The 18447-nt window shown below is 44.2% G+C and overlaps 1 protein-coding gene across 4 annotated transcripts in view; it reads right to left on the bottom strand.

The window, feature by feature from the left end:
• Positions 1–18447, bottom strand: part of COL8A2 (collagen type VIII alpha 2 chain) — a 194666-nt gene that overhangs the window by 26110 nt on the left and 150109 nt on the right. For 3 of the 4 annotated variants that reach the window (XM_081921467.1, XM_081921466.1, XM_081921468.1), the window contains one exon: positions 10301–10430. Coding sequence is in view for 1 of the 4 variants with exons in the window: in XM_081921465.1 (XP_081777591.1) it covers positions 3341–3363 (23 nt within the window). In the remaining 3 variants the exon portion in view is untranslated. Of the gene's footprint in view, positions 1–3340; positions 3429–10300; positions 10431–18447 lie in introns of those variants that run through there. The other variant, XM_081921465.1, reaches the window with a different exon arrangement.

Raw genomic sequence — 18447 nt, 5'->3', positions numbered from 1 at the left:
ACGTTAAGGGGCAAGGCTTCCAGATCAGAGCATACTGATAACACACAGAAAGGAAAACATGAAATGTAGGGTTGCCACTTATGCAATGCCAAAAAAAGAGGAAAAATAAGATAAAAAAATAAGATAAAAAAGGACAGATTTGCACAGAATGTGCACATGCTAATTTGTATTTACAGATTTAAATGTAGAAATACAGTAATTACTATAATTTCAATAGAAATACATCTCACCACACTGGGGAAGACTATACAAAAAAATTCCTTCCAGTAGCACCTTAAAGACCAACTAAGTTAGTTCTTGGTATGAGCTTTCGTGTGCATGCACACTTCTTCATATACACAGTGTATCTGAAGAAGTGTGCATGCACACGAAAGCTCATACCAAGAACTAACTTAGTTGGTCTTTAAGGTGCTACTGGAAGGAATTTTTTTTGTTTTGACTATGGCAGACCAACACTGCTACCTATCTGTAACTGGGGAAGACTATGACAGGTGATCTGTGTCCTGTCTGCTGTCCATGTGCTAACAGCTATTGATGAGCAACTTCAACCACCACCCCAGCTTTCATTCCTTATGCTTTTTTGTTTTCAGTTTGGAGAACTCCTAGCCATCTCCAAATCAGATGTTTCATGGTTATATTTCCAGATCAGACAACTTTGCTGTTTGCAAGGTGAATCAAAATCTCTGATAACTCATACAACAAGGCAGTACACAAGGCAAGCAAAGAAACAAATTTACATTGGGGTTCTATGTTGTGTATGGAAAGCTGTTTTGTTTTGTTTTTCTTCTGCTGGATTCTAACTGGGTTACGCTTACTAATTAAAATCCCTACAGAAATTGTAAGCCTCCCTTTCCCTCGCTCTCATTCCCTGTTCCATAAGAAAGCATACAATAAAATTTAAACACAGAAATGCAATAGCTCTCCAGCTGTACAATAGAATTAATAAAACAATCTGCTGAAATGTGAACCTGTGAGAGCAAGGAAAGTTGCAGAAATAAAGAGGGAGGGGAATTAACCAAGGGTCAAAGTTCTTGGCTCCCTGGGCAGGTCTCCATCCCCAAGACAATGATCCTGTAACTGGAGATTTAGGAGGGTAGAGGATTCCAGCCAATGTGAATTTACTAGCTTGTAACACAGACCCCCTTGTCCCAAGGAGTTGTAAAAGCAGCATAAAATTGGGCCTTCAAGGGAGGGAAAATACAAAGCAGATCCCCCACGGAAGGGATAAGTAACGGGGAGGCACAAAATGAGTCCCAGGGAGGTAACTCAACTGGGCCATGGGACTTGGGCTGTCTAAGTTGTTTCTGATGGTGATATAACAGGCATTTCAACCACACATAACAAAAAGTCAATGCTGGAGGAGGAAGTCACAAATTCTGCTAAACCAAGGGAAGATCTGTCCCAGTTTGCTTTTTCAGCGTTGTGTTTGTGTATATATTTAGAGCACATTTTGTCAATTCCAGGCGGGAAACTACAAATCACAAAGAAAATGGGGACAGGAGATAAAATGGAGGGGGAAAACATATAGCTTGTGTAGAAAACTGAGTACGTGTCGGTAACTTAGGACATCTGATCCATATTGCAGATCATTTTCTGTGTTCATAGGAAGACAAGGAAGCTGCCTTCTTCTGAGTTAGACCTTGGTCCATCTAGCTCAGCACTGTCTGCACTGACTGGAAGCCACTCTCTAGAGTTTCAGACCCAGTCCTATATGGGGAGGCTGGGAATTGAACTTGGGACCTTGTGCATAAAAGGCAGGTGCTCTGCAACTGAGCTACAGGTCTTCCCCTACCGTTGGCCCACAGTTCTCATCCGCCCCAGTCAGCATAGCCAGGGATGAAAGCTATGGCGCTTCAAGTTACATTGGTCCTCTGCATGTTTGGCTGAGCTGTGTGAACTACACACAGTATATAGTTTACAAGATTGGCTTTATAGACTTGGCATGGGCAAGTCCAGGTGAATTACCTTTTCCAGGGCCACCTTTCACATTTTTTGTTTCACCCTATGGATGTTGTGGCAAAGCAAACATCAGCTGCTATAGAAAGGAAGCCTTTTTCCTTTCCTTTGCTGCTTAGGAATTACTAAACAATCAGCTCTGGTTTTCATCCCCATTCAATGTTCAGACACCTTCTTTGAGGAAAAAGAAGTAGCAATTCATATCAAGTAAGCAAACAGCATGATTCACAATGGTTGTTATTTGCATTCTGGTCCATCATTAGAAAGCCTGGCACATCTGGCATGTGTAGTAACCAAGGGTGTCCACATTGTTAGGGCCAAATTAAACATGATGTTGTTGAATCATCAAGTCTTCTCCAGTCACATATTTTAAAAGGAGTGTTTGGAAAATTAAAAAAGAGAGTGTGGATAAAGGTAGAAGAACTCTTTCATTCTTATCGTTTGCCCCTTGGCCTGGCTCTCTCCTTGTATCAGGATGGGCTGCGAGTTGTGGGAAGAGAGTGTGGGTGTTAGGCCAGGGGCAAATTCAGCTTCCCTCATCCACACACAATTTCTGCTGTTAAAAGCATCCACCCCAACCATGCCCAGCTTGCAACAAAATGTTGCAGCATGAAGTGTTCCTGTTCAGGACGCCAGCCAGCCAACCAGTCACACCCTTTCCCATGATATTCCATTCCTTTATTCCCTTCCCCAGTTTTTTATCCCCTCTCCCACAGTCAGTCTTCGATGCCTACTGGGTGTCCATTGGATTCCTTTCTCCTTAGGATTCCTTCCTCCAAGATATTTTTGGAGCAATGCAAATTTGCTAATACCACCCTTTTGTGCTTGTATGGGGCAGACTTGGTGATTGCACCAACATGGCTGCCCCCATCATGCTTCTTTGGCCCAGTGAAGGAGGCCTTTGTGAAATTAACAGCCCTGCAAGTTTTCCTCTGCACATACTGACCCCAAAGATTCCACCCCAGTTTCTCCTCCATCATCCTTCCTCATGAGACAATACTGCTCAATTTTGACTTATGCATCAACTGGCTTACTACTATTAATAAACAAGGTAGAGGTTATGCAATTCCTTAAAGACACACCTAGAAAGGGGCTCCAAGCAGAGTGAGAATTGGATTCTGAGACTTGCATGCTCTTGTTTCTCCGTCTCCCTGCAAACTGGGCATTTAGAGAGCTCTAGCCCAGCCTGGTGGTAACAGCAACTCCCTTGAATGCTCTCAACAAACAAGTAAAGTCAAGGAAAATATATCTGCAGTTCACCCTCCCTCCTTTTCTGAGAAACACATATGGGCAGAAGACGAAGGTCCCTTCTCCCTTTTCCTTTTATTGTGGAAAACAGCAAACATAAATCCCAAACCATCCCAAAGCATGTCTTTTAACTCACCTGCCTGCCTTGAAATGCTTCATTCTCCAAGTCCAGACTCTCCCACTTTCCTTCCTAAGGCTCCTGCGTACAGCCTGAATACTTTGATTGTCTTTTGCCAAGCTGTGACGTATACACCCACTTACATATTCCCTCTAAACATCAACAAGCTCCATCCCGAGACAAAGTGGTCAATTTATTACTTTGAAGGGGTTCTCTGTGCGCAGGCAAGTGTGGCATTAACCACACACTTCAGCTTTAGCTTCGCCTTGTAAACTCTGTGGCAGCTAAATGATTTCTCTTCTGACGCTGGAATTAGGTCTTCGTGTGTGGCTGCACCACAAGGCTGGCTGGCTTCTGGTGAAGCCAGAAGCAATGATGCATCTGACTAGAGAAAGGAATCATCACTGGGAACTCCTGAACGGGATTTCTAATCTCTGGATATTCAGTTTGCACACCTCTCCATTGCATATTTCTTTAAAGCCACAGATGACAGATAGAAGATGATAGGTGATAGATAGATAGATGATAGATGATTGATAGATAGATAGATAGATAGATAGATAGATAGATGATAGATAGATAGATAGATAGATAGATAGATAGATAGATAGATGATAGATAGGCAGATAGATGATAGATAGGGCTGCTGTGATTATGCTGAAGTTCTATGGATGTACAGAAAAAGCCACCACATGTGGCAATGGACACAGAAATCAGCCTTCTTCAAATCTCAGGTGTCTTCCTCTTCTATTTTTTTAAGGGGAGCACAATTCTAGCCCTTATAGCTCTGAAAATATGCTCAAACGGGTGTCAGCAATGGCTGCAGAAATCTGAGTGGCCATTGCTTACTGTTTGGCAAGGCACTGAGAATCTACAAAGCTGCCTTTAGGGAGCAACCAGAGCTCAATCAGGGCCAAATTACATGTTACATGGGAGAGCTATGGCCAGATCTTGATGGTTTTAAAGCAGACACAAGGATTCTGGATTTGAACCCACTAGGGAAAAGAGATAGGTATGTAGACTGTGCCTATTTTCTCTTGGCGTGTGGCTAACACCACCTGACATGGCAAATTCTTCAATCAAATTTGGAGTCCCACCTACAGCTGTTTTGAAATGAAAATAAAAACATGGGGAGACCCACTGACAAATCTACAATGTAGTTTTCAATCCTGTTGCAATCCTCTGCATGGTGGGATCTCTGCATAAGAACACAAGAGAAGCCCCTGCTGGATCAGCCCAAAGAACCATCTAGTCCAGCAGTCTGTTCTTATAGTATCCAAGCTTACAAGCCCTGGACCTGTTTTTTACATATAGAGATTTCCCACAGTGAAACTGATGCATGAGGAGGAGACAAGAAGCACTGGCCCAAGCATGTAACAGAGAGAAGTCAAGAGCAGGCGCCATCTTCTTCTGTCACTGTTGGTGTTAGCAATTCTTCCTTCTCATATTGTGATCTCTCTGCCCAAGGAGAAACAGCAAAGGAAGAAGCAGGAGCAGAGGCAAGGATGGGGTGTGATTTCATGCACACCTGGATTTTCTTGCAATGTTGGTGAGTGGTTATGGTGACCTGTCCAGACCACAAATGGTGGTCATGGGCTGCAAGGAATGCCTGGCAATATTTTGGTCAGGGAGGCAGGGAGGTTGGGGCCAAGCTAGAGTTGCAGGACCCTGGATAGCTCCAAGCAGAAAGATTGCTCCAATGAAGTCTGGAGCTCAATGGAGGCCTTTTATCCTTCTTAGATCAGTCCACCCCTCCCAGAAAGTGTCCCCTTCTTGAAGAATGGAGCCTTAAAAGCAGGGATGGGGAACATGTGGCCGTTGCAGTGTTGTTGGACTCCAACGTCTATTATCCCTAGTCATTGGCCATACTATCCAGAACCAATTGGGTCCAACAACAGAGTCCAACAACAACTGTAGGGCCACATATTCCCCCTCACTGATTAAAAGGGTAGTCCTGTGTCTTGGAACACCCATGCCTTGTGTTTTGCCTACAGTGATGAGATATGGGTGAGCATGAGGCCCCTGGTATAAAAGCAACTGGTTCCTTAGGGGTTCCTTAGATGATATTAAATAGCCTCTATTGTTACTGTTACTTTGTTCCACCTTTTTAAGACTTGGCATAAGCTGAAAGGGCACATTACTTTCAAGGCATGGCCACTGCTGACCAACAAATTCTATCTATGCATGACATAACTCTGCACACAGTCTGTTCCCAGTAGCCCACCAGCAACAGTGGAGTGGAGTGGAGTGGGGGGACCCTGAGTGCAATAATGCCATGTTTGCTTTAATGAAAAATTATAAAAGAAGAAGATGAAGGCCTTTGTCAGCCATGCATCTAAAGTGACATTTGGTTCCAAGATACAAAAGGATACTCATCTTAAGTTGAGGTCATATAAGGGTTTTTGACATTATTTCTCTTTCTGTTATCAGCTTTGAGTGGAGACAAAGATGGATCATGATACAACGGAAAGGAAAGAGGCACATTTATATACCTTCTAATTGCTGGATATTGCTGCTTTCTCCAGTGATAACTCTGCTCTGTGTTAAGATTCTTACTCATTTCTACATCACTTTTTAAGGCAGAAAATGCTGTTCTTAGTTTTATTCTTGTGACATTCTTGTGAGGCCATTTTAAGATGAAAGGTAATCCACTTTTTCACATAGCTGAGCAGGAAGATGAACCTGGGATTGGGAAAGTGATATCCAAACTCTGTATGCTGTATTCAGGGAATAATACTGACTTGAAGCAATACGACTATATATGTTCCAAATAATTTGTCTCTCGGAGCAGATGGAGGGGAAAAGGCAAAAGAGGATGCCAACCAGAAGCCATAGTGGGCTTAATGCAAACCCTTTTCCACTATGGAAATTGGCTGTACCTCAAGCTGTCAAAATTCATTCCAGGGTTATACTGCTTTTGCTGTTCGGCAATATGGCATCCCATTGCCGCCACATTTCCAATCTCAACAAACAGGTCAGAGGCTGATTGAATAGTGGATCTTTTATAAAGACTCTGAAAGGGGGGCAGGCTTTCCCGATGCCTCAAATCAAGCTCCTTATAGCAAGGAGAATCAAGCTGCAATTATTTCTAAATTTTCACCCATACTTATAAATAGGCAGTTTTGTGCAAATCTGTAGCATCTTTGGCCTTTGTTTTTGGGAGAAGCATACTTGAGTCTTGATCTTAGACTTTCTATGGCAGCAAACAGAGCAGCTCAAGGGGGGGGGGGAGGAGGAAACAAGACAGCATGGGCAGGGTTGAACGTGGCATAGGCGGTATTCCAATCACCACAGCATCCTAAAGCTTGGCACAAACCTATACACTGCCCTGAGATTTTTTGATGAAGGGTGGTATATAATAAATCTAATCTAATACAGGAATAACTTGTTTGAAGAGGAATCAGAGGCAGCCCTACCATTTAGCATGAAGGGGGGAAGATCATGCTGGAACAGCTCAGTTGGTAGAGCATGATACTCTTAAACTCAGGGTCATGAGTCGGAGACCCATGTTGGGTGAAAGATTCCTGCATTGCAGGGGGTTGGTCTAGATAAGCCTCATGGTCCCTTCCAGCTCTACAGTTCTCTTATTCTATTATAAAGGAAGCCAGGAACTGGTGTCTGCAGGAGTAGGTCACTAATTTTTTGGGGGGGGGAGGCCTATGTCTCCTATCTATGCCACAAGCTGCCATTGGCTTCATACCAGTGCAACTGCTGTGTCTTCCCTCCAATAGTGCTGGGAGTTGTAACTTGGCAAGGTGCTAAGAATCTCTTTTTTAGAGATCCCTGATCTTAATATACTCCCCCAGAGTTCCTTTAACCCTAGAGAAAAGTAATTAGTATTAAGCCAGAAAAAAATCTGTAAGAAGATATACATATGTGGGATGTAATCCAATGGGAGCAGTCAAGTACAACACTCCTTGTTTTGCTAGAGCGGACATGCAAGGGAATGTTTGGTCCACCCAGTCGGATTTCCTGTTCCTCCTGGCCTGGAGCATCCTTCCTTGCATGTGACTAGTGGGTGGGCGTGACCTTTCCAGACCTGGTAAAAGGACAAGGCATGCTGCCACGCTCTCTCTTTTCCATCTTCCTTTTTGTCCTGCGAACTACCTGGAATGAACTGCTGGCTGCCAGCCAAGCAGTCCCCCAGGTGATCTCCCTTATGGGATAAACCTGTTAGTATAAGTTTGTAACTTTAAGACTAAAGCCTGCCTTCAGGGATCACACTGTGCTCTGCCTGATCGTGAATAAACTTTCTTTTTATTGCTTATGAATAAGACTGTAGTGTCTTTTTTCTTTGAGGAGGGATTCAAGGAGTCTTACTAGGAAAATATTAGAACACATTTCAATCTGGACAAGCCAGATTGAATTGTGAATTGTCTTAAGAAACTCACACGGGTTTGCAACTAGTTTTCTGCTGTGTAAAAGGGAATGCACTCTGCTAAATAAAGGAACTTGCTAACGCAAGTAAGGAAGGATATTAATAAACAATATATCTTCTCCTGCCACCCTGAACATTCCCACAACATATTCCCTGAGAAGTAGTACGTCAGGATGGCCCTTCCCTACCTACTACCTACTTCACATGGATGCTGCTGCAATTATGACGGCGCAATGCACAAATATCTTACAGAGTATATGTAATTACAGTGAAAACCAGGCTTGATATGACCAATGCTTCGATCTCATGTCTACAGTAGTTTCAGAATCAGAAGCAATTGGTTCGTTCCCAGGTTTCAGCACAAAAAGGGGCAGCGGAGAATTGGAAGCAATGTGCAGAGTGAGCATAGGAAGCTGCCTTATGCTGAGACAAAGAGCATTGGTCCATCTAGTTGGGTACTGTTTACAATGATTGAGAGCAATTCTCAAGGGTTTCAGATAGGGGCCCCTCCTAGTCCACCCTGCAGACGTTGGGGATTGAACCTGGGACCTCCTGCATGCAAGGCAGATGTTCTCCCACTGAGCTATGGCCCTTCCTTATCACACCACAACCACAATGAAAAATAACACACTATCCATGCTTGCTCCAAATAAGCTGTCGGATGCTGCATGAATAGACACCTTTCCTCCACCCATGATGTCTCAGGTCACTAAGCAACAATCCATCAGACTCCATGTTCTGTCTTTGATGGTGTTCCACAAGGCTTAGTGAGTTAATTGTTTGGAATGCAGCAGAGTCCTCTGGGTGTAGTGCATGAGTATCAGTGCATGAGGTAAGCACTTCAGTGCTCTTCCAGGACCAAGCATATCTGGGAGAACTTTCATACGCAGCTGCGGCAAAGTTCTGACAGTTTATTAAAAGCCCCATGAGCCTGTGAAAAATGGCCTCCTCCTGAACAAGCTCCCTAATATCTGCAACTATTACAGTAGACGTTTGTTCAGGTTCAGAGGCAGCCGGACTCTGGACATGAGTGGCTGGGGGCAAAGCAAAGTGAGGCAAACATCTGGTTGGCCACTGTGGAAAGGAGGTGTTGGGCTAGAGGGGCCAGGAGAGGGGAATCTTTTGTGTCTCAATGCCACATTAGCTCCTGGCCAACTGACCGGCGACCACGTGCCAACTGAGAAAGGTGCAGGGTAAGGGAAGCTGTGGTGCATTGCTGTTTTAAGGTGCTCCAGGTGTCTTAAGGCAGCGGATCCTGGCATAGCTAGCTTCCCTTGTCTTTTCCAACAGATTCCCAGTCTCTTCCAATGACTGTAAGTGCTCTGCCCACCTCCCCCTTCAGCTGCTGCAGATATCCTGGGATCTTCCAAATATTGCTGACAATAGATCCAGTAGGGTTTTTCATTATGTTCTTAAACTTCCTTATCCAAGCCTCATTTATCCTAGATTGTCTCCACCCATCTGTTTAGTCTGCAATCCCACTACTGGTTTGGGAAGCAGTGTAAACAGGATATTAGCCATACCTATCCTGTGCTATCTCCTGAATTTGAGGTGGTACGCCTCTGAATACCTGCTGCTGAGAATCACAAGTGGAAAGACTGCTCCTGCATGCATGTCCTGTTTGCAGACTTCTCAGAGGCAGCTGCTTGGCCAACATGAGAACAGGATACTGGTCGAGATGGGCCTTTGTTCCTATCAGGGTCATCAGTAGGGTGGTAGGGACAATCTCCCAGGTGCATCCAGTTTTGGGGATGAAATAGGTTATGTCCTTTGCTAGTCACATATCCAATTGCGGCTCATTGTCCCACACAATGTAATGGCAAACACTGAACTGAGCCGGCACTGATACACATAGGTTTGCCCCTGTTATCTGTGTTCCCTGCCTTGGTTTCACTCCATTTACAATGCTAGAATGTGGTGAAGTCTTGAGCTTTTAAAAACATGATAGAAAGAAGATTTGGAACATGGCACTGTATATTTATACAGTCAAAATAAGTTGTTTTACACCAATTCAGACCATTAATCTATCTAGTTCAGCAAACTCTGATTGGCAATAGCTCACCATGATCTCAGATGAGGGACTTCCTCAGAGCTACTCTCTAATAGCTTTTTAACTGGAGATGCCAGGGATTAAATTTGGTAACTTTTACGTGTAAGGCATGTGGCTCTACCACCAAGTTGTGGCCCAAGGGTGGGGAACCTGTAGCCCTCTGGAAGCTGTTGAACTACAATTGGGCTGATGTCCAACAACAACTATATGGCCACAGGTTTCTAGGCTGTGAAGACACTGTACATGGCTACCCCCAAAGAATCCTGGGAACTGTAGTTTACCCCCACAAAGCTACTTTCCAGCACTCTTAAAATGCTTCAGTTCCCATGATTCTTTGGGCAAAGTCATGTGCTTTAAGGTATGCTGTGTATGCAGCTCTCCTCTTGCTCTAGTCCCTCCCATGAAGAGTAAAACAGTTGAAGCAGGCCTTTTAGCCCACTTTTTACTACTTTGGGGACTGATCCTAGCACCTTTTGTTTGTGAAATATGTTCTCCACCCCTGAACTATAGCTCCTTCTTAATAAAAAGCAATATAGTTGAGCAGGCTTACCTGGAGTCTTGGCGCGGCAAGACCAAGTGCAAATGTTTTGCAGAAACCTGAAGTCCAGTTTCACAGCATATCTTTGCTCCTTTTGAAGATCTGCTAAAAGCCAGGAGACCGAGATCATAGAGTCATACTCCTAGAAGGAACCAAAAGAGATCATCACGTTGCAAAATTGAGCTTTAGAGTTCTGTGAGATGTTCTCAGAGGTGAGAGATCCTGTTGGACCTTGTTTCATTGACATCCCAAGATACATCATGGTTGGCTACAAGAGAAAGAGCTGCCTCAGTAGTGTTCACAAAGCATGAATTACAGGCGATTTTTTATATCTGTGTGAGCTGTTACCCAACAGGGAGAGGCTGTCGTGCGTTTACTCAGAAAGTAATGGAATTACTTTTTTAAAAGGAATTTCATTTCTAGAAACATAAGGAAACACTGGGATTGTTTGTTCGTGGAGCTTTCCCTGAGCAAGACTTTAGATTCCAGTGAAATTCAGAAGACAGAGCAAGTTCTGGAAAAGCAGCACAGGGGAATAGTTTTCTTCCTAAATTGGCATTCCCACACGTGTGCACAAGTGGCATTATTTTAAAAAAGAACCAAATGAGCCCATGAACACCAAATATTAGAACAGAATCAGACCAGTCTATTTACATGGAAGAATGAAAGCCTAATTCTATTTTACTTAGTCATTGCAATTATTTGGTATTTTGCTTTTCAGTGCAAGGACTTCCAGAGCATCTTGCAACAATTAGGGCTCATGTCTCCTTTATGCTCTGTTTCTCCTCTGTTTGGAACTTTGATGCTCTGAGGCCATTCACATGAAGTAGTGGAAGAAAAGGGAGAGACCTGGGATTAATGAAGGCTGCTTCACACATTACGAATTCTGCTGCACGCAGATGCCACATGCACCCAAAATATTGTTCTGCACAGCTTTCAGGAGGATTCTCTTTCCATTCATGCTTGATACCTAAATATACTGTTATGGCTGCTAAATGATCTGCCCATTCTTAGGTCAATTTACCAGTTAATAGCCTAGGACGCTTGGTAGATGTTTCCTAAGTGGGAGTTAATACTTAGGAAACGGTTGGAGGTTTCTGTTCTCAATGGCAGAGTTACCCAGTGCTGCAGTTTTCCAGACACTTGACTTAAAGATCTTATGCCTCTTCCCTTTAAATGGTAACGTATAGTCCTGGTACATCTGGGGCCCTTCCTGCTCATTCTGCTGAGTGGGGCACTGGGCTTCTCTGTCAGCTGCAAAGTCCTGCTCTGATGCACCACTGCAGCTACCAGACCTTGGGAGGGAGTCCTGAGTGGCACAATGGGTCAGTGAATCTGGCTGTTAACCAAAAAGGTTGGTGGTTCAAGCCCAACCAGGGATGGTCATGGGCAGGATTCTTGCATTGCAGTGGGTTGGACTAGCTGGCCCTCGGGGTCCCTTCCAATTCTACAATTCAACTATGAGTAAACACCCCAGCTGAGGAGAAATGCTTGATTCATTATTTGTTTATTAAATCTGTATCCCATGTTGTTGTTGTTTAGTCGTTTAGTCATGTCCGACTCTTCGTGACCCCATGGACCAGAGCACGCCAGGCACTCCTGTCTTCCACTGCCTCCCGCAGTTTGTATCCCATACTTCCTCCCAAAAGAGCCCAGAGGGCAGCAAACATCAAAATATTAAAGCAACACAATTTGCAATAAAATATAAACATATTCAGAACATTTAAACCACAATGGCATTGCTTCTCCAGGGTCTTGGGCCTTCTTCACCAATGCTACCCTTCAACGGATGATATATCAAGAACTGAATCTTGGCCCTTTTGCGTTAGAAACATGTTTTGCACCAGTGGACTATGGGCTTTTTGTTTTTCTTTCTTTTCATACTTTTAGATTGTACCTTTCTTCCATCACGGAACCCAAGGTAGCGTTTATTACCAGATCCTGACCTGCTTAGCTTCAGCAAGAGTGGGGGCCCTATGTGCTTTTAGACCAATATAGTTGGCGCTGTGGGTCAAACCACTGAGCCTCTTGGACTTGCCGATCAGAAGGTTGGCGGTTCAAATCCCCGCGACGGGGTGAGCTCCCGTTGTTCGGTTCCTGTTCCTGCCCACCTAGCAGTTCGAAAGCACGTCAAAGTGCAAGTAGATAAATAGGTACCACTCTGGCGGGAAGGTAAATGGCGCTTCTGTGCCCTGCTCTGGTTTGCCAGAAGTGGCTTAATCATGCTGGCCACATGACCTGGAAGCTGTACGCCGGCTCCCTCGGCCAATAAAGCGAGATGAGCACCGCAACCCCAGAGTGGGTCATGACTGGACCTAATGGTCAGGGGTCCCTTTACTTTACCTTTAGTTTTACTGAATGACTATAAGCAGCCAGTCCAGGGCATAAATAACTTATCTGCTCCAAGCCTGACTGCAGTCTCAGCAGAGGCAGCAGCTCTCACCTTTCAGCAATGCATTTGGCCTAAATCATTATCTGGAACAGGTCATACTTGATGCTCCGTTCCTGACTATCCTTAACTGCACGCTTTGAAAGCCGATGCTCTGTGAAAGACCTGGAGTGTGCAGAAGGAAATGGCTGCATTTCTTTCAAGGAGCTGTAGAGGTGGACATCAATCTTCATTAATTCTGACACAAGGGGGCCTTCTTTCCACTCCCTCCTTGGAGGGAATATAATCTCCCCCGCCAACATTCACCGCTCCTCTCTGGCTGCTGTCCGCTGCTAAATGCAAGATCTCTTTGGACGTTTGGGAAGCTTATTTTACAGGGATGATGCATTGCAATAATTATCATCAGCTTAGAATAAGTGTACTCCATTTTGGAGGCCTAAAACAGCAGACCAGCACTGAGGCACAAAAGGCACAGCAGCTGCTTGCTGTAGGTTTTCAATGATTGCACAATTAAGCCAGCCCAAAGGCCAGCTCATCTGAGGTACTAATGTGCTGACAACTTGTGTGGAACAACTGGAGCACAGCTTCAGTGTCACGCTTCTTGAACTGGAGCAAAGCTCTGGGTCAGATGGGGCAAGCAACTCAATTCAGTTTCTATTCGAAAGCGAACTACCTAATTTGAACTTTGCAAAACAATACACTGACTAAAACAGAGCCATCCTTCTCTGAATTGCAGTGAAATTACATGCACAAAAATAATAATAATAATAACAATAATACTAATAATTTATTATTTGTACCCCGCCCATCTGCTGGGTCTCCCCAGCCACTCTGGGCGGCTTCCATAGAAACCAAAAATACACTAAAATATCACACATTAAAAACTTCCCTGAACAGGGCTGCCTTAAGATGTCTTCTGAATGTCAGGTAGTTGTTTATCGCTTTGACATCTGATGGGAGGGTGTTCCACAGGGCAGGCGCCACTACCGAGAAGGCCCTCTGCCTGGTTCCCTGTAGCTTTGCTTCTCGCTATGAAGGAACCGCCAGAAGGCCCTTGGCGCTGGACCTCAACATCCGGACAGAACGATGGGGGTGGAGATGCTCCTTTAGGTATACTGGGCCGAGGCAGTTTAGGTCTTTAAAGGTCAACACCAGCACTTTGAATTGTGCTTGGAAACGTACTGGGAGCCAATGTAGGTCTTTCAAGACCAGTGTTATGTGGTCTTGGCAGCCGCCCCCAGTCACCAGTCTAGCTGCCGCATTCTGGATTAGTTGTAGTTTCCGAGTCACCTTCAAAGGTAGCCCCACGTAGAGCGCATTGCAGTAGTCCAAGCGGAAGATAACTAGAGCATGCACCACTCTGGCGAGACAGTCCGCGGGCAGGTAGGGTCTCAGCCTGTGTACCAGGTGGAGTTGGTAGATAGCTGCCCTGGATACAGAATTGACCTACGCCTCCATGGACAGCTGTGAGTCCAAAATGACTCCCAGGCTGCGCACCTGGTCCTTCAGGGGCACAGTTACCCTATTCAGGACCAGGGAGTTCTCCACACCAGCCCGCCCCCTGTCCCCCAGAAACAGTACTTCTGTCTTGTCAGGATTCAGCTTTAATCCATTAGCCGCCATCCATCCTCCAACCGCCTCCAGGCACCCACACAGGGCCTTCACCGCCTTCACTGGTTCTGATTTGAAAGAGAGGTAGAGCTGGGTATCATCTGCATATTGATGGACCCCCAGTCCAAACCCCCTGATGAAAAAATGCAAATTTTAAGTGAGCATAAGTGAATAGCTTACTGAAAACAACATAGAAAATTCATTATATCAGGAAAAATGTGTATATTAGGATAAATTTGCATTAAAATGCTGGTGAATCTTCATGAGGACATTAAAAAAAATAGACTGCTTTGGAAATGTTGAGAACTGAATTTAAGATTGGAAAAATGAGAAACCGAGAAAAAGCAAAACTAAAATTCACACATTCACACATTCACTCATACCTTCCCAATTACAAACTTAATCAGTTAAGCAACCTTTCCCTCTGCCCAGGGAAACATGGGAACTGTTGCTCTGAAAAAGGGGGTTATTGTCTTTAGCATATCAAGCTTCCCCCAACTACAATTCCCAGAATGCTTTTGGGAAGTGAAGGCAGTCAAAGTTGTAAAAAATCAACCAACATCTATAGTATGTAGTTATGGTTTCTGTTTCCCTGGAAACTTGCCTGAGGCTTTTCTGAAGCTGCTTCTGAGATGTTCTTGTTTGCCAACTTTCAGTAGGCACTATTAAGCAGATCTTCAAGCTACATACTTTACATCAGTACTGGCCTGCTCATGAAGTGAGGTGAGGCAGTCACCTCAGGTGGCAGATCAGGGCATGAGGAGCACAAAGCTCACCACTGCCATTTCCTGTGTGGGTGTGCCCTGCTTCCTCTGCTGCTGTACCCCACTGTTGCCACACCCATACCCCACTAGTGCTGCACCCCACATGGTAGCAGCAGGGAGCGCCTGTTGAGGAGGAGACGGTGGCAGCAGGGCATTTTGACTCCAGCAGCAAAATGTCCCAGGCCAGTCCTGATTTACATACTAACACATTATTTCAGTACCTTGGTGTTTTTGAGTTGTATGTCTTATAAATCTAACCTCAGCTCATAGGTTAAGAACAGGGCTAGAGATCCTGTGCTCCTTCAGATTCTTCTGGACTTCAACTCCCATCAGCTCCGACCAACATCGACAACTGTCTGTGATGAGGGAAGCTATAGTCCAATAACATCTAGAAGGCCACATAAGATTCCTTATCCCTGGATTGGAATCTTAATAAAGGCAAATGTCATGTCCAGTTTGTCATGTTACAGGCAGGCATGGTGGCAGAAGTGTAAATACACAATAGCAGCAATCATGTTTTAGAGAACATGAGATCCCCCTTTCTAATCCAGTAAGTTCAAAGTTATATGCATCTCTAGTGTGGCATTACCTAAATGCCAGCTAAATGGAGGCTGGTGCAATTAATGCTCCTTGCTGGTCTGGGAGTCTTTTTAGAGCTGTAAAAGGAAAATAGAAGAGGAAGGAAGTCAAAACAAGCAGCCAGGTCTCTCTTTTTGCAGTATTCTCTCTCCTTTATGTACAAGGTTGCAGATTTAAGCCAGAATGTTGAGGGGAGTTTTCCTGTCTACTAGATGAGTACAACTGTGAAAGAGGATGCCAAGGGCATGCTTGCAAATACCTACCCACCTACCCATTCTTAAGGAAATCAGCCCTAAGTGCTCACTGGAAGGACATATCCTGAAGCTGAGGCTCCAATACTTTGGCCACCTTATGAGAGGAGAAGACTCCCTGGAAAAGACCCTGATGTTGGGAAAGATGGAGGGCACAAGGAGAAGGGGATGACAGAGGACGAGATGGCTGGACAGTGTTCTCGAAGCTACCAGCATTTGTTTGACCAAACTGCGGGAAGCATTGAAAGACAGGAGTGCCTGACTAAACGACTAAACAACAACACCCACCTATCTAGGTGATCCTGCAGGGAAGCCTTTTGCTTCTAGAAGAGTGTTTGAACATGGAAGTTAAGCTAGTAACTTTTATGGACATAATTGCAGAGTAGAAACTCTTTGTAGGGCAGAAACATATTCCTCAGCTGTCTTGATGGTCAGGGTAGTGAAGCTGCTGCCTTGGATGCTTGCTTTGATAGTGGGTGTTCTGCTAGGAAACTTTTGATGTCGTTTTATGATTCTTACAGTTGCTAACTGGAGGCCCTGTGCAACCACCTCATTAGTGTTCAGAGCCTCCAGCTAGCAGTTATGTGGAGGTTTCACTTGTGTGAACTTGTAATTTCATAAGGTGACTCCTTATGCAGGCTTTTCAGTGTTAATTTCATACAAGTGAAGTGCTCAGTAGCTTCCATGAAGAGTTGCCAATGCACACAAATGGTGCTACTCCACCGGAAGATTAGTGACTGCTCTCTTCAGTTATCATCACTTGGTACCGAGTTTCTTGGAGAGGAGAATGGCTGTTGCTCCCACTGAGGCTGTTCATCATTACAAGAGATTTTCAGACTGCTTTGCTTTATTACTGCAGCAAACCATTTTAATTTAAAGTTGGGGGGGGGGCTACTTTTAAAAAAATGCCTGCAGTTGGTTTCTCATCTTACAGCACAATCTTTGTTTATTGGGAAGTGAGTCCCAATAATCTCTAAGCAGTTTTAGTAAATCTTCTTTGGATTGCCGCTTTAAGAAATATTTCTTGCTCTTGATGACGTTTGGTGTTTTTGACGAACAATTGTTTTCTCTTTTATCTCTTATGAACTTTACATCTTGTTTGTGGTTTGTTTACGTAGATAAATATATTTAAAACCACTTAGCTTGGTGAGGAGCTGAGGTCACTGTACCCTGCTTTGATCTCTGCAGATGAGTTCTGGCAAAGGAGTTTTTTTATATAATTGTTTGGGGGGGGAACACAATGTGGGGCCAAATGTTTTGTAGCACTTTGGATGAAACTGGGGCAAAGCAAATGTGGAGTCAATAAATCCAATTTCAAACCAGCAGAGAAATGAGCTCCATGTTAAACTGGCAGGCTTTTGCTCAGAACGGGAATCTTGGCAAGTACACAAACCTGGTGTCAAAAAGTTCATGTAAACAAGCTACTTTTCATACTCAAATACACACCCACCCACCCACCCCAGGGTGTTGCCACTCCCCTCGATGAAACTTGCAAAAGGCCATTTCCTAGATCAAAATACCTTCACCATTCCATCTTGTAAACATCATTACCATTACGCTTATTATTTTTCTCCTCCCTCTTCAGGATTTTTTTTTCTTTCAGAGACCTACAAACCTTTCTTCCTGTTTGCTGCCACCTCCCCCAACCACTGTAATTTTGAGATCCATTGAAATACCAGACAGACTGAAGCATTAATAGGAGGGTAAAGCTGCCAGGTGCATATTTTGGCCAGCCAAACAATACATGCCAAACCGCAGGTATTTTATGAGACGTTTCCTGTTATGAAGACATTTTTTTTCCTGTAGAGATTCTTTGTTACTGCACCCCCCCCCCCATCACTCACTTTCTCCACTGTTTCCAGCTCTCCTTTCCCTACGGGCACTTTTGCCTCATAGAGCTGTGTCATGCTACAAAACATTATTATTTTCTTAGCATCACAAAAGGCAAGGTCTTTTGAAAGTAATAAGAAAAAGCACCATTCATTGCAAACACGGGTATAAAAGCAAGCACCATTCAGTTCTGAAAACTAAAACCAATCAACACACACAGACCACACCCCAGCCAGTTGTGACGTTTCAAGGGCTCAAGCAGCCATATTATGGCATGAGCCTAATTCATAAGATACAAGAGGTGGAGCAGGAATCTAACAAGCTGGGTTGGTTCAAGACACTTTGCTGCCTGAGGCAAAGGGCAAGATTGCTCATTCAGGGTAGTATGGCCGTAGACAAGGCAACGGGCAAGACTGATTTCTTCATCCCAATTTTGGCCACATGGCAGCTGAATCTTACTTCATTACTGGCAATAGGACAGTATTCTCCTCTCCATGTGATGGCAACAAGCTAGGCTACATGGAACATACAGCTCTGTTTTCCAATATGTACCATCATCACCATTCCCTGCCTTTCTCTCCAATGGGACTCAAGGCAGCTTACATATAAAAACAAGAACTGTGAAAAACATAGAAAAATCAGTTATTAAATACAATTGAACATGGACAGAATTAAAACTATATATGCACAAAATCTGTTTAAAACATATCAATAATTACAATTAAAACAGCACAG

Source organism: Podarcis melisellensis (genome assembly GCF_964234715.1).
Source record: "Podarcis melisellensis genome assembly, chromosome: 8".
Lineage (NCBI taxonomy): Eukaryota > Metazoa > Chordata > Lepidosauria > Squamata > Lacertidae > Podarcis > Podarcis melisellensis.
This window is presented reverse-complemented; position numbering and strand designations above follow the sequence as displayed.